General features: G+C 39.6%; 1 protein-coding gene across 1 annotated transcript in view; it reads left to right on the top strand.

The window, feature by feature from the left end:
- The window catches only part of LOC104138509 (GTP-binding protein Rit2), a 184,439-nt gene extending 167,848 nt beyond the window's left edge, over positions 1 to 16,591 (top strand). Inside the window, exon 5 of the mRNA XM_009666151.2 lies at positions 15,190 to 16,591. Coding sequence (XP_009664446.1) covers positions 15,190 to 15,417 — 228 coding nt within the window. The 3' untranslated portion in view covers positions 15,418 to 16,591. The remainder of the gene's footprint in view (positions 1 to 15,189) is intronic.
- Positions 16,592 to 17,021: the final 430 nt, after the last annotated feature.

Here is a 17,021-nt window from a genome sequence, read left to right as displayed (position 1 = left end):
TGAGAAAGTTGAAAGGGCAGAGAGCATTACCTAAGACAAGAAAACTATTACAGCTGACAGGCAAAGTTAAACATTTGTATTGTCTATGAGCAACCCTATTGATTTCACAGGACTACATGACTTATAAAGGCACAGAACAGTACTAACAGAACAGAAAGTGAAGTAACATCGGACGCTGAATCCCTGGAAGACAAAAGAAATTGAGAGCTGTTAAATCCTAGTGTGGATGAGCTATAGTGTAATTTCCATTTAAGCTATTTACTCATCCCGTAGGTATAGCTTTTCTGCAGCCTGCAGTGTGCCCCGCCATCAGATTACGGAGTGCAAAGTTCAGCACATGTTCCAGAATGAAAGCCCTATTGAATACTGGATATAGATCAAAACACTTTATCTTTCACTGGAGACATCAAAGAAATGAAACCATTGCTGTAAATGTCAAATCTACATAGGAAAGCAATAGCAAACCACCTTTTTCATACATAGGTTTCTGCGTCCAGAGCTGCATAAGAAAAGGTACTGTCATTCTGGATTAAAAACAAATATGTTTTTGGATCATTTTAAGCCATCTGTGGTCTAAGCTGTTCCCTTCCTTCACTGACTCCCCTCCCTTTTATTTTTTATTTTGTATACTCAGACATACCACCTGTTCAGAGATGGATGACTGCTTGTTACTAAACTGTTTCTTTAGAGCCTGAACTGGGACATAATAAGAATGTTTCTATTTAGCACAGTAATTTTGGCTTATTTGTTTAACCTTGCCCATATGGCAAGAGAATTGGATACTTTTATTTTTTTGTTGTTGTTGTCTCAGGCCGTGAGGCTTTGTTTTACCTTCCTTGATAACATGTGATCTACCTTGGATTTGTTTTTCTTTTCAATAAAATATCAATTGGGACAAGAAAAAAGGTTGGAAGGATCTAATCAAACTATTAAAAAATAAGAGATTAATAAAAAAATGAAAAAAAAAAAAAAAAAACAAAGCACAAAGCCACCTGGTGGAAAATTTAAATTGTTACCCAAAATCTGTAACTATGAAAAACTTCCATTCCCACTGGTAGTTTTTATCTTTATTTAGGTGAGATAGGACAATCAACTCTTATGGTTGTCTCAACTCAGCAATTACATCTACACATAATTATTCCTTAAGCAACCTTGAATGACAGCTTCAGTGAGGCTGAAGTGAAAGGGCCTCAGAGAATGAGTACACACTCAAGTTCCTGGATAGGACTGTACAGCCTATGCTCATCTCTGTATATTTAAACATCAATACTTGAGCTAGCTAGTTTAAAACTAAATCAGTATGTCCATATATGTTTTCAGTGCCTCTTGCCCTGCGAACATAGTGGATATATTTATTAAGCAAATCCTCCTGGAGGCCATGTATGGGCACATAAAGGACAAGGAGGTGCCTGGGAACAGCTGACAAGGACATATCCTGTCTGACCAAACTGACTGTTTTCTGTGAGGAGATGACTGACTGTGGATGAGTGCAGTGAAGTGGACACACTTTACCTTAACAGGACTTTCAACATAGTCTCTCATAGCATCCTTGTAGCCAAACAGGTGAGATCTGCTTTGGATAGGAGGACTACAAGGTGGATGGAGAATTAGCTGGACCACCAGACTCAGAAGGCTGCAATGAGCAGTATAGACTCCAACTGGCAGCAAATTACTGGTAGCTTTCCCCTGGGGTTGATACTGAGGCAACATTGTTAATATCTTTATTAATAACCTGCTCGATGGGGCAGTCAGTACTCTCATCATGTTCATGAATGATACCAAACTGAGTGGTTGGTTGGTACACTGGAAGAAAGGGTATACACTGAGGGGGGACATTGTTTGGCTGGATAAATGGTCTGTCAGGAATATCATGAAGTTCAACAAAAGCAAATGCTAAACCTGCATCTGGGAAAGATAACCTCATGCAACCATACCAGTTGGGCACTACTGGAGAGAAAGCAGCTTTGCAGAAAAGGACCTGGGTATCCCTGTGGATAAAGAGCTGACCATGAGCCAGCAATGCGCTCTTGCAGTGAAAAAGGCCAACTGCACCCAGGCTGTGTTAGTAAGAGTGTAGCCAGCAGTTCCAGGGAAGTGACACCTCCCTTCTATTCAGCGCTTGCAGGACCACACCTGGATTACCCTGTCTATTTAGGGTTCCCAAGTACAAGAAATACCTTGACATACTGGAGTGAATCTCCAGTAGACAGAAGTCTACCAAGTTGGTCGGAGGGCTGGAGCAGAAAACGTGCAAGGGGAGGTTGAGAGAGCTGGGTTTATTCAGCCAGAGGAAAGGGGATCATCTTACTGTCTTCAGCCATCTAATAGGCAGAGTGAAGACAAAGCCAGATTCTTCTGAGATGCACAGTGAAAGGATGAGATGCAAAAGACAAGCTGGAACAGAGGAAAATCTGATTACCTGCGAGGTGTTGTTTTTTCATCATGAACGTGGTCAAACACTGCAACAATGGCTGAGAGACGCTGTAGGAGTTCCATCCTTGGAGATGTTCAAAACATGACTGATCTCGACTGCTCAAGACCCTGAGCAATCTGGTCTAGTTGGACCTGCTTTGAGCAGGAGTTTGGATTAACTGACATCTAGAGGTCTCTTCCAGCCAAATTGTGTTATCATTCTCTGATTTCCTTACACAAGATAATTTTTTTGAACAGTTTACGTGTTGTCAAACACAGTAACTGTCTCTTCTTTGTGGAATGGTATTCACGTTATTTTCTCTCTGAGCTTAACTCGCATATATCATACCTACCTCTTATTAATATTCCTTACACAGAGGATAACAAAACTTTACCACAGGCAATTGTCACTTTCTAAACCATTTAATAACACCCATTTTATTTCTAAGGGTAAAAAAATAACGGGATGATAACATGTCCTGAATTGCTAGTGACAGCAACTGTTAAGGCTTCAAGCAGTTACTGCTTTCCCCCAGCTGTTGCTTTAGTACCAGAGATTGTATTCCTCTAAACTTAGACTTATGTACCTATTTTGAAAAAACAGCCGTTAGGAAAGTGTAAGCAAACTTCCTCAGTGAAGTCAAATGAAGTATTGGGTGCCTGTGTTGTGCTGTTATACCTGTGTGACTGAGAAAAGGTGTTATATTTTCGCTCTGCCTGTAGTCTGAACCATGACTGTGCTCATCCAAGCATGCACGGCGATCTCCTAACGGTTCTAGATGTACCTGCCAGCTGCCCTGACTACCAGTGATTAGATATTGTTAACATCAGCCAGACTAGGTTACTCCTGAAAAGCTTTATCTTTCTTTCTTCCCCATCCCCAGTATAATTTCTGTTAATTTCCACCTTAGTATTATTTGCGTATTAATCTTAAATTGTTATCTGTTTTCTGTCTTTTATCTTCCATCTTTTCTGTCCGGGAGGAAAGAGAAGCAGCAGCTTACCTGGTTTGCCGTACTCCATGTTATGACCCATCACTCTTCCTCTCTGGTTTTCTGGAAAGTCTTCAGAAGAGGCAGGGGGGCAGTCTGGCTGTGGTGCCTGCAGTACACGCACTGTCTCTTTTCAGTGCTTTTCAATGCCTTTTCCAGAGTCTGGGTAGACTTCAGGTTTGAGCTAGCCAGCTGACTAAAACACAGGAAATAAATAAATGTCAGAAAACAGCTGTAACCCGCAGAGGAGCTGATGCTGAATGCCTCCTGATATCAAAGGGACTTTTTAGAGCAGTGTTCTGTCAGCATCGCCATCCAAACTTCGCTGTAAGGCCAACCTTTTCTGCCAGGTGTATTGGAGAGGCTTGTAAGCAGCATTTGTAAGCAAGCGCACGTGTGTGTGTATGTGCATGTTCACGCATGCCTCCAGGTAAATTGTGCTACATCTCTGTCAGCGGAGGAATAAAAAGCCTGTTACACTGGATAAGAATATCAGTTAATCAGCTGTGATTGTGATTGGGGCTCCCAAGGTGTGTTCAGAGAGTGTCTTTTATACGTACATACACATAAAAATATGTGCATAGCTGGATGGATACATCATGGATAGAGGAGGTTAAACAGATACTTCTCGCATGGACTTTCTGCCATTCTGGTTTTCAAGAGTCTATTTTTCTCATTATGCTCCCCAGCTAGCATAATACATACATGATCTGTGCTTCCTCCTCCTCACTGTGCTTCCACCTTCACTCCTCTACTTCTCTTTTCTTGTCCCTCCACTGTTTCATTTTCTCTGTGGCAATAAACATGAACTACTTGGGCTAGCATCCCTGATGACCTTTTAGGTTTCTTAGTCCAAAATTAAGATTCTAGGGGAAAAAAAGCCTGATTAATCCTAGGCAATCATCACTCCTCAAGTATCTGTTAGAAAAGTCTCTCAGATGTCTTGGGGATATACTCAAGGAAGTTTGGGGCTATATTCAATAGAGTCAAGATTCTGCCAGCTGTTAGCTGTTTCCCCCCCACCCAATCCCATACTTTAAAGTTTGGTCTTCCAAGTAAACATCGACTCACAGAGGCAGCAAATACAGAAGGGATTTCCAAAAACACTGCCTGCCCAATGGGGAGCTTGCCAAGAGGACAAGCTAACCACAGAGAGAGATGAACAAGTTGGCACGGTAACTACCCAAGCGTGTTCCTAGCCTGCAGGAAAAGTGAGGTAATTTTGAGATGGGTTAGCAGGCAGTATGAGAGCTTGTTATGTTTAATTAGTTAAATGTATTCTTACAGCTCTTCCTACCCACTAGCCATTTAAGATTTTTAATTTTACTCCTTCAGCACATTGATTTCTCGTTGCTCTACCCTTCATATGCAGTTCTTCACACTCAGTATTTTGTTACGCGTCCTCCACGCTGGCAGATCACATCTTCCTGGGGCCATGAGTGCTGCTAAGTAGATGCCCTTCATGCAGCTGTCATGTCCATTTTAGGGTTCCTATGTCATGGGACTCTCTCTTTTCCAATATTCCTGTGACCAGGAAAGGCCCTTTGCTCACCCATGAGCTCTCCTTTCAGCATATGAGAAAGGAGCTAAGTAGCAGCACATCAGTGAAGCTCCGGTCCATTCACATTCTGCAAAAGTGTAATATTTTGCCTGTACTGATACTGACACTGACATGGGGAAGAGCATTGTCATTAGTTTAGTAAAGTTTCTATATAAGTGTTCTCCTTAAAAAGATGGTCTGACAAACCTCAATAAACTCCAGAATTACTGAAACCTCAAAATTAAATTACATATTTCAGGAAAAAACAACAACAAGAACAACAAAAACTTGTTTCCTGAAACAGCCTCCCCCTATCATTGCATTGAATAACTTTCACTTTGAAAAGCAACCCAAGTAGCAGGTGAACAGATGAAACATTGCTCTATAACTAGTGCATAATGGCAGTTTGATACCTCATACATTTGCAATGCTTTCTTACTTCAGCAAATTACTTCTACCAAAAAAAAAAAAAAAAAAAAAAAAGATTGTTCCATTGCCATCCAAATCTTTATAAATCCATTATGAATTCCTTCCCTATCTCCTTTCTGTAGAATATCCACTTCAGCAGACTAGATAGAATCCCCAAATCACAGCAGATGAGAATTGCATGGAGATGGAGGGGGAAGGGAGAGATTTGTTGTGAATTTCTTTTCGTTGCCAGGAACTTAGCATAATGTTCTCTGTCTGCTTGGAAGCTGTATCTGGGAGTATGTTTAGACATGATAACTGTACACCAGAATATTATGTGTATTGCACTCCACATAGTGTGAAGCAATATGTGGTGTCAGGACACACAACACTATCTGCTGCATTTGGAACAGACATTTTTCTGACCCTTTTATTCCAATGTTGGAAACCACATTCAACAAGATATTTAAGCATAAAGAGAACTTTCAGCACTTAGGTAGTTCCACTCATCTAATCATATGTCTTAAAACGACACATTTAACTGAACACACGGTTTGGATACATTAGCTCAAAAAAAAGATTATACAAATTCAAGGGTGTGAATCACTTTTTTTTTTTTTTTTTTCCATTTACAATTCTCCTTTGTGGTTGCATGTATAAAACACACAAATAAAGATGTGTGTTTCCTCTACCTTTCCTTCATCTTCTGTTTGGGTCTCCAGACTTTATTCTCATTTTTGTCAAGTTTTGAGAGTCACGTTCCCCGGTCTTCAGTAGACAGCTACTGAAAGTAGCATGCTGAAACCAGCATCCTGCTGTACGTTCCTCACTGACTTCTGCTGTGTTTTGTTATTTTGCCATGTCAATGGAGTGCTCTCTAAACAAATATGACTGCTGGAGGCAGTATTTATCCTGTCTTCAAAGTAGTACTAATATAATGACAGAGAGATTTTTATAGGATATTATGTTTTTATAGAGATTTGTTCTGTAGTCAGTCTGCTTAGCATCTCCATCATAATCAAGAACTGAATTCAAATAATTAGTGAAACCTGAATATCCAACACATACATGAAAATGGCCTACATAGTCTATAGTTAGATAAAAATATTGGGAGCTGGCTATGCTGGATTGAAAGTTACTTTGTGCTCCTAAAGCACTAGACTAGTGTCTTCAGTGTTATAATAAGTAAGAGTTCAACATTTCTAACTTACCATTTGTTTAAAAAAAAAGTCTGAAAGGTCTAAATAGGCAATGTTTGTAGTTTCTTTTACATGAAAATCTTTTGATAACCATCTGCTCTTAGCAGATGATAATTAAGAAATTCTTTGTTGATGAGAAAAAATTGAAACAATTTTCCTCTCTTGTGAACTTAAAACTGCAGTTAATTCCTTGATTTTTTCTGTACAAAAAGCACAGGTCTTCTCTTGTGAATATTCCCAAGCTGAGCTGATGTAGAAAAGTCCTCTTTTTGCAACGATCTTATGACCGTCTCTATCTTCTGCTGTATTGCAATCTCAGTGCCTTTAAAGATGATGGACAATTTAGAAAATTGTCAGATCTTTGAAAAACTGCTTTGAGCAATTGACCCTTACTTGTTCATCTTGAAGACTGATGCTAAAGATTTAACACTCACAGATTCTCTTCAAATTAGACCCAGAGCTATCTCTGACTGATGCAAGATCATGTGACTTTGAATATCCAGTTAAGTCATGTCCTCAGGCCATCTTTCTAGAAACATTTCCTAGTATAAAATTGCCTTATCCCACTCATCAGTCTTGGCTTTGACAAGATCAAGCCAAAAGAATACAGTTTGTAGCAGAGAGAATACCTTTACAGCCTAATCTGCGGACAGTACCCTGACTCCTTTGTGATGTTCACATGAAATGAGAGGCTGATCTAATTATTTAATATTAAATCTATGAAATAATGAAGTAGCGTTATCAGAAGATGCAAACACTGTACCTGAGAGCTTCATGTGTTTTGCTTATTTCATACCTGTCTAGGTAACCACATGGGGAATTTTTCTCTTTACTCAAAAGAACATTAGTAAGAATGTTGCAACAAAGCAACAAAGCAACAAATAATTAAATTACCTGTAGGCAGAACTCCCACGTTACAATGACTTTGTGGATCCAAAATGTGGAAAAATAGGCCAAAACAGGGAGAATGGATTTCTCTAGTAAGCAGAAATCTACCCTGCCTTTATGCATTATTTGTGCTGAGCAATACAAGAATATCCATCCCAAAACATACATTAACAATTTCAAGAAATAATGCAAGTGAGAATCAGCATAGGATCTAGACTTTTTTTTTTTTTATTACAAAGCATGAGAGAGATTCATACAATGAAATAGCTAATAGTAGCTTGAAGTTTTTATATAAGAACATTAGCAATGACCATAGCAGGTCAGAAAAAATGTCAGTCTGATCTAACAGTGACCAACAAGATCAAACAGTTACCAAAAGTATAAGAACAAGCAATCACTGATGTTTCATCAGATACTTTCCTAGCCCTCAACAATTTGCCTTTCGTTTGGATCAAATGAAACTGTGGTTATTCCTGGTTCAGAATAGGGAGTCTAAGCTTGGTATTCATGCCCCAACTTAGTGACTAACCAGGTGGGATGCAGATAATTTGTAATAGATGAGTCTCTCTTGTTTTGACTATAAATTTAATTTTTGTTGAGACTATTATACAATTTTCCTTAAAAAATGTGCAAATTGGTTTTACAATCCACATTCTCTATCCTCCATCCCCTAAAAATAATCCCCAAATCTTATCGCAGAACTCCTGGACAATCCTATTATTTTCTGCACTGCTAAAGCTGAATTTTCCAGACTGCATCCATTCCTGCTCATATGCAGAAGCCAGTTTAAGAAAGGGAAGGGAAAGACTATCTGAGACAAGGTGCTGCCAGAGGTTGCAACAGCTGAGGGCATGAGACACGTCAGTACTGTGCGCTGTGCCATTTGGATATCCATTGGAATGGCAATGCAAAAAGTTCAGACAGCAAGATCACATCTTCTCCTTGGTCCAGTCTGCCAGTCCTCCCTACCCTTAAATTTCCACTTCCCTCATGGATCCAGTGGTTAATGATCATTCGTGCTATATCCCATATCACTAATAATTCTAAGATGTGAAATCAGAAAAAGGGTCACAGAGCGGCAAGGTAGGAAGGAAAACATGGGCAGTCTTATGAGGCACCACTTTTCCCATCACTCTGGGGAGGGAGAAGGAGGAACTGAACTAATGGCAATACACTCATAATAATGATTAATTGTATGGCAGCTTTTATCTCATCTAGCCTTGTAATCTAGAAGATCAGCAAAGCTGAGCATGCAGAATTGCCTGCCATGAAGTCACAGTGAGGTTTGCTCAACTAATTACTTCTGAAGACTTCCAAATGGATTTAAGGATAAAATCCATTGGTTGGATTATGTTGATACAGCAAGGGTCGCCATGAAATTCTCCTCTTGCATTTCTGCAGCAAGTTATTCATTTACCGCTCAGGCTGTTGAAACGAGGTGTCTGCTTCCCCAAGGACTGAGGGAAAAATGATGTATTGTTGACTGAAACATGCTGGTTTTTGTCAGGTAAAACTAGTTGTGAATTCTGGTGGAATTTTGGCCAAAAGAAATTAGCAATTGTATTGTATACGTTTGTGAATTTGATCACATATAAAGGTTAAAATGTGTAATTTTTACATTTGCAGAAGGAGGAGTTTCAACATAATATTTTGAAGCAATAATTCACTTTGAAATGCCTCTAAAAATCCTGACATAAAAGAGAATGCTTGGGTTGAAGGGATGAAAACTGGAGCATTTAACCTCCAATATTTTTGCTTTCCTTTAGTAATGTGCATTTCTGAGATCTGAAACATAGTCATATTGAATGTTTGGCCACAAAGAGGAAATACTGGTAACTCACAAAGCCCAATCTCCAACATTTCTTTCAGCCTGAATTGATTTCCACTTGATCTTTTTTCCCCCTACTTTCAGGGATGTCATTGTACAGTGGCAAGGATATGATAGACAGTTTATAAATGTAAATATCTGAAAAAAAAAAAGCAGAAGAGTGAAAGGGCTTGGAGCATTTTTTCTTTTTTCAGAAGATATTCCATGACAAATATTATGTGAACAAATAAGAGCAGTGCTGCTTGTCTTGAAAAGACAGAAAGATTGATTTGTCTTTTCTGTCTGGTTCTGCTCAGGTTTTCGAACCCCAGCTACTGTTATAATATCCAAGTATTTCAGCTTTGACCTGAACAATAGTATTTCACGCTTGGAAAGACCCTTAAACCAGCTCGTACAAAGTCTTTGTCACCATGTCTGTTGATGCAACACTTGTTTGAGGAAGAAATTAACAACTGTCAGAAATGATACGGGTGTAATAGATGTGCTTTTGGGATAGCGGATTGGGCTGAATGTTTCTTAAAACAGGAATCAAATACTTACAGTCACAGTGCTTGGCTTTAGGAAAGGAAAGTGGCAACATAGGAAAGTTCAGCTCAAGCTCCACTAGACCTAATCCTGCCTGTCAAACTACAGAGCTTGTCCCTGTCCAGATAACTGGGTAGGTCCCTGACTTTTGTCAGTGCTGGGTGGCCAGGGACCACCTATATTTTCTTGGTAGCTTAGACAAGGAGGAACTAAGCCTAGTAAAAATTGATCAGTCCTGATTGTTGCTCATCAGTACTGAGAAACCTTGCAGGTGCTAGGTTGGAGTGCCTTAGGCGTAAACTCAGAGCTGAAATTAATAACAAATTGTCATTCATGTCAGATAGGCAGCGCCCGTTTTTTGCTCCCTTTCATAGTACAGCATGAGATTCACTTTCTAGAACCATAAGATTATTTTTCTCCTTTTCCCTTGCAAATTTGCTCCTATTGCAGACCCTGGATATTGTCAATACCTTTGATCTCTTGAGGTCTTTCCCTGTGGCCTTTTTTACAGTTTTGAGCTTCTGTACCAAAAAGCTTATTTTGTTTGTCCTGATATTCTGAGGAAATGGATTGTGAGAGGAATGGACATGGACTTTTGTTTAGATTCTTCTGGAATTTCTGCCTATCTCTGATACATAACCTGCTATTCAGCTGCTTATTTTCCAGAACAGGGGCCTGCTGAGATACAGAACAATTCTTATGTGGCTCAGACATCCAGAGGTGAAAGGAGGGGACAGCGATCTTTCTTAGACATCATTCAGAGTATTCGTGGCTTCTTGTAACCCTCTTTTTAGATGCTGTGGTACAAATGGGGCCTGCTGATTAAGATATTATTTCCCTCCCTATGTTTATAAATAGTTCCTAAATCATTTACAGCTCATGTAAATTACTGCCTCTCAAAAATGCTATCTACACAGTGCTTGATCAAAATCCACTAGAATTCCTCCTATAAGCCTCAATGGGATTAGATGAGCACTGTGTTGAGCAGCTTGTATCCCCTCCTGTCTCTGATTTGTGATCAAGACCCCATGTCTCCTGCAGCAACCATTCTCAGAATGAAACTTTTAGATCTGAAATTGCGACTCTTTCCCATTGCAAAGCAAATGAGGGCTGCCAGGAAGGAAGCCTGTGCAACTAATACTTAGACGAATCCTTGCAACCACTAGTACTTCACCTGCAGCCTCCAGACCTCTCCATGTCAACCTGGAGCTCCTAATCACTGATGGGTAGCTGCAAAAGCCATGTCAGGCAGATAGCACTAATTCCCAGTGTCTCAGGAATGAGATGCATACGTGGAAATTCATTACTTTCCTGCAAGATGACCAACACTGGCTCAGCCAAGGTGATTCTGCTGATTCTGCTAACACAAGCTCTCTGAGTGAAATCTGCTTTAAGATGTTTCTGCTTCTGCCTTGACGAAAGCAGAGACAAAGCTAGAGAGAAATTGGGCTGATCCTGATGGAGATTTTCCAGCTAATGACAATCCAAGGGCACAGATAGACTATTGATCTGTTTAGTTCTTTGTGCTGCTCTTCTCAGGTCCAGATATTTTTATGTTCTGCATATGGGGGTCAGTGAGTGCCAGTGCCTACCCACCCACTATCCAACCCCTGTGGCTTTGCACTGTCCTTTTGGTTGTGCAGGAGCTGACCTTAGTGGGGAGCTGGCTGTCTTAAAGATGGCAGCTCATCCATCACTGCTTTCACAGGCTGTCAGCATTGCATTTAATCTCACTTGTAATTTTCCAAGGGAGGTTTGCAAAAGCCACAAACAGAATCTTAATGCTGTAAAATGCAGTTTGCAGCCAGTGAATACTTCCTATCTTTATGAAGTTTTGTTTCATTCCGAAGCTGCATTTCAGTTCCTCCTGAACTATACAGTGATGAAAAAAACCCAAATTAAGCCTGTATTCCTGTGTGCTATCCACAGTTCAAACACTATAACTGATGTACCTTCCCTCTCAAATCACACACACTGAACTGGACTCTCAGAGCCGTATATTTCGCAAGAAAGATGTGAGAATACTGTTTCCCCAGGGCTCACACATCCTACTCATGAGGCTTCACTGCCCACTTCATTGACTTGTCCTTCAGGGGATCTTGCTCTTCAGTTGCACGGTGTTCTTCATGCTCTGCTTCTGCAAGGCCTCATCCAAAGACCCATAGGCTCTTGCAGTTTTCAAATGAAGGCTGGATTAGACTCGAGAAGCTTGTACCCTCCTTTTACTCTTCATCTTTCATTATCTTCAGTACCCAGCCTTTCTCCTTCATTCTCTTCTTAAGTGAAACAGCAAAAGAATGAGATAAATTGGAATCAATAAAACCAGAATTATACTTAGGGAAACAATGTCAGATTCAATCACAGAGGGTTACTCTGAAGATGAGATATAAAGCTATGTTTTCCAGATATATATTCAATAGCATGACCTCACTCCCTGACCTATCTGTCCATGTCACACTGACAGATCATATCTTCCTGTGGAAGCTGCAATTTGTCAACAAGTCTCTGAGCTGTGCCGATCTGGGCTGGATTTCCATGAAATAGTTTCTGTTCTGGCAATAAGATGGGAACAACATAAATCTCTAGAATTATGAAGAATGTCAGTGACCTCATCAAGGGCTTTATCCCATGTTTCTAATTCCATAGGCATCTAGTCTCTTGGCCAAATTACAAACTAAAATCAAAATATGTATTTTTCCTCTGGACAGTCTCTATACCTACAGTTTCTTCAGCAAACACATTAAATTATTATACCTATATTTTCAGCAGTACTGAAAGCACCAGCTATAATTATGACAGCACTGCACTTCAGAAAAAAACTATTTTCAGCCTTGAAGCTAAAAAACTTTGACTAAATGGCCTGAAATTGTTTGTGCCAGGTGTCCTTCTCATGCTAAATTACTTTGTTTTGTGAATTAACTATTTCTATCAATGACTCTAATGTTGTCTCCATATTTTGGTAGGAAACTCTGGAAACTCCTTTATAGAAAGCCAGACAACTTTGGCCAAGTCACAGGCCTTTGATACCAGCCACATAGAATATGGGAACAAGTTTTTCTGTACTACTTGTGTCTCCTGAGAATGCTCCAGTTCTTGCAGCTTTTACTAGTTGCCTTTCATTACGGAGCTTTGCGTGCTTTCCCTGCAATTATTCTTCCTTGCAGGTGGGATAAAACATAATTTTGATCCTTGAAAAGACTGGAAACATAAAAGAGGGAATAGGTGGACGAAGACTGGAAAATCGTGGAGCAAAGGGAAAGGCAATTTCTGATATTTGAGTAGTGCTGTGCTTGCACTCTAATTATATTTGCAACCTTACCATCCTTTTAACATACGGATGTTTCAATTTATGTGGATTTTTTTTTTCTTTAAGGCAATGAATGTGTAAAATCTTCTCTGAAACTGCAGCTCTGCATAATGTTTTGCTCAGAACTGCGCTATCTTTAACAAAATGAAATAAAATAAAAAATCCTCCCTCAGCTAAAACAAGGTATAGTAACAGGAAAAAAATGATTAAAAAGTCCAAAATAGACTAAAATAGTCTTCTATCCAGGCAATCAATTTCTCAATGGTACCCAATAGACATACTGAATCACATATTTTGCTTGCACAGCTGCCCGGAGAAAAACAAGGACCATATTGCTACCCATCTCCTTTTGCTAAAGGTTGGCAATTAAAGCAGTTGGAAAACAATAACAATCTTTCATTGTGTCAGCGAGTATCATTTAGGTTGGCATACCACCACGGTGCTTACCCTTACAATATTCTTAATTAAATTAAGATTAAAGCTGTAACATAGAGGAATGATCCTACGAATGTCGGAAACTTTGTGACTCAGTGCAAAGGTGCTGGGGAGAAATTCTATGGTCTGCATTATGTCGGTACATAAAAGGTGTAGACATACTTCCAAGCTGAAACAGACTGATGTTGTGCTTCTTCCAAAATCCTGTTTCTCACTGTGTCTGGCTTTAGAGGGAGATGCAAAATAAAATAAAGTGAGGTCATATTCTGATCATAGTGGACATTTTCTTCCTCATGGTTGGCAGGTATGAGAAAGTTTATACCTTGAAACATCAGGGCTTATATGTCTAACACATTTAAATGGTGCACTGACTGCATGAAGTAAGGAATAAGAACAAGATTAATTTTGCAGTAGGCAGTAGCAACTGAGACTTCTCATAACCTAGAATTTAGGTTGTTCTTGACAGGGACCTCACAGAGCTTTTTCATCTTATTATCCATATGGTGTGAATGTTACTTGAGTAATCATGACATTCAAATATTAATACAACTAAAGGCTGGAATTTCCAATCTTGAATTTGAATATATATCTTACATTTCATCTACAGAGTTTTATACTCAAATATGGAGAAGAAAGGATATTCTGCTGGCTGGGAAGCCAGCCTGAAATTCCAAAGCTCATAGGATTCACGCATCGTTTTGCTGTAGACTTGCTGCATGTTATTGGATGAGCTTCCAAAGTGCAAAAAATACCTGAAGTAGGAGGCAATCATTACTTTTTAGGATAAGCGTCTAAACTCTGTTTAAGGCACACAGGAACTGGCATACTGAGCACCCTTCTTAGGTTTAGCACACTGATGGATCAAAAGCCAAGAGGTAGCCAATGAGGAAACTTTAGGAATAATCTGCATATTTCAAAATTTAGGCAAATTAAAGAGAGCTGCATGGGTTTCTTCTAGGTTCATAGTAATTCCTTCCCTTAAATTTCCTCAAAATACAAGGGCACATTTCCTGGATGTTCTCTGAGAATAAGTACATTAGACCACTTAAGAAAGATGAGCTGAAAAACAAATAGGTTTTAGATCTTTGTGCAGCTCAGGCATAAGCTAAGTGATAGGATTACAGGCCTGCCAAAACTAAAATACTTTAAAGCATACTCAGAAATTCAAGTACCTGAAAAATCTTAAAGGTATGACAATTGCTGTGCTTAAAGAGTCAAATTGCTTACAGGATTAGATAAATGGTAGGTAAGGCTTTTCCACGACCATAATTCTACTGAAGTCTTTTTGGCCTTCGGTTCCAAACAATGCAACAAATGTATTAACACTTCCAAACCTCACACGATTACTACACTAAAGGAAGGAAATGCTTGGAAATTTCAGTGCATCAAAAGTAGAGACATATGGCTGAATGCACGAATACTGTCAGTATACAACTTTCAAACATCTCATGGATTCAGACTGATTTTTTTGCTCATGGATCTTGTCTATGTAGTACTGTTAGAATATTTACCTCTTAAATTAAACGTTGGTGATGTGCCCCAAGAGTGGCACTCCAGTGGTATCCAGATAGACAAAATACACGTACTGCAATGGTGTCCTAGTTGGTTCATACTTTGTGCGTTAGCTGATATTTATGGACCTTTTTTCCTTGTAGGTCTCAACTGAAGAAGGAATGAGCTTAGCCAGAGAATACTCATGCTCCTTTTTTGAAACTTCAGCTGCCCTCCGTTTCTACGTTGATGATGTCTTTCATGGACTCGTGAGGGAAATACGAAGGAAGGAGTCCTCACTGCCCATGGCAGAGAAGAAGATGAAGAGGAAGGATAGTCTATGGCGGAAACTGAAAGGGTCCCTGAAGAAGAAAAGAGAAAGTACAACTTGATGGCATTTTCCTGTGAGCAACCCCTCAGGAGCTGACCACAGTAACCTGCAACAGTTCAAAAAGGCAGCATTGACACAGCATCTTCCAGACCAGGTCCTGGAGTTCTTTTCCGTCAGCCCTCATGCAGAAATAGCTCCTTGAAGGCCCAATTTATGGTTGCCCTGTCGCTCCTTTGTATTATAAGGTCACTTAGCATACCCTCTCATCCCTTCTCTCCATATCTAAGTGGAGAAAATATTGTGTTTTTCCCTATAGTCCCTGGCTGGTCTTCAAATGCTAGGAGTTAGGTCGGCATCCAGAGCAGAATCAGCTTTCACCAGCTCTAGAACAAGGGATGCACTTATTGTGTCCTCTCTCTCATGCATGGATCATTTCACCATCCCAGGAATGAATATTATTGATTTCACTGGAAATTTTGACTATTTAAGGACTTTAGGATTTGACCTTCGGCTTTGCCTTCATATGTAGATTTAGACTGTGCTCAGCTGTTATATATATATATGTGTGTGTGTGTGTGTGTGTGTGTGTGCGCGCATGTGCACACGCATGTGTGTGTGAGAATTGGGCTCAGAGGGACCACGAGGGGCTCCCAATTTTGATCCTGTAGAGGCTCATCCTCATTGTGTGCTTTCCATTAGCATGAAGGCTTGGCAAGGATAGCACAAGTCAAGCACTGCTAGCTGTTCAGAATGGTGCAGGGCTATGACTCTGCCTCCTCCACTTATTACTTATCAGAACTGGTGAGCTACGGAGGTGCGCTGTCCTACGGACATGCAGTGCATCGGCCACGTTCCCACTGCCCGCTAAGGAGCGCACAAAGGCATTGTCCATCTGATACCTCCGAGAGCTCCCCCTAGACCAGTGCAGCTCTGTCCCACCATGTAATAACATCTGTGATGTAGCAGCCAGCCCTCTACTTAGTACAGAATTGCATCAGGCCAGAAACCGTTCTTTCACAGTCCTTGACCATCCAGGTGAATTATTTTATCACACAGTTGGACAGGTCTTTTAAATATTCCTTTTTAAAGCTGGCATGAAGTAGAATATAGCCTCATTGACTTTTTTTTTTTTTTTTAAATAGACTTCTCATTTTAATATTTACTTTATTTATAAATTTTACAATTTAAATATGCACACATTGTGTCAAAGAATAAAGATCATTACTTCCATGAAACTGTACTAGCAATCAGTGTCATTTGTCTTGCTTCTGAGGTTATAACTGGCTTCATTAGAGAAATAGGTATGTTCCCTATTACACTTTCTTTTTTTTTTTTTTTTCATTTTTCTTCTAGGTATTTTGTAGGGTTTGAATGAATTAATTATATTTTGGAGGGCTGAGGGTGGGAGGCAGTCAATATATTTTATTTTGTCACCTATAAAAAAGGTACAGTTTTGTGAAGAATTCCAGCTCATTACAATCTGTTATTTTGTTCTCCATTTTTCCTCTCAAAAAAAAAAAAAAATCCACTGAAATTTTTTGATTTGTCAAAAATTTTCCATCAAAAGTACCACTTTACTGAAAAGGGTTAAATCACATGTGATTGTATTTCTACTTTCGAACGATTATTTCTGAGGAATACGAACACAAATAAGGATTTATGGTG

The sequence above is a fragment of the Struthio camelus genome, chromosome W (genome assembly GCF_040807025.1).
Source record: "Struthio camelus isolate bStrCam1 chromosome W, bStrCam1.hap1, whole genome shotgun sequence".
NCBI classification, from domain to species: Eukaryota; Metazoa; Chordata; class Aves; order Struthioniformes; family Struthionidae; genus Struthio; species Struthio camelus.
This window is presented reverse-complemented; position numbering and strand designations above follow the sequence as displayed.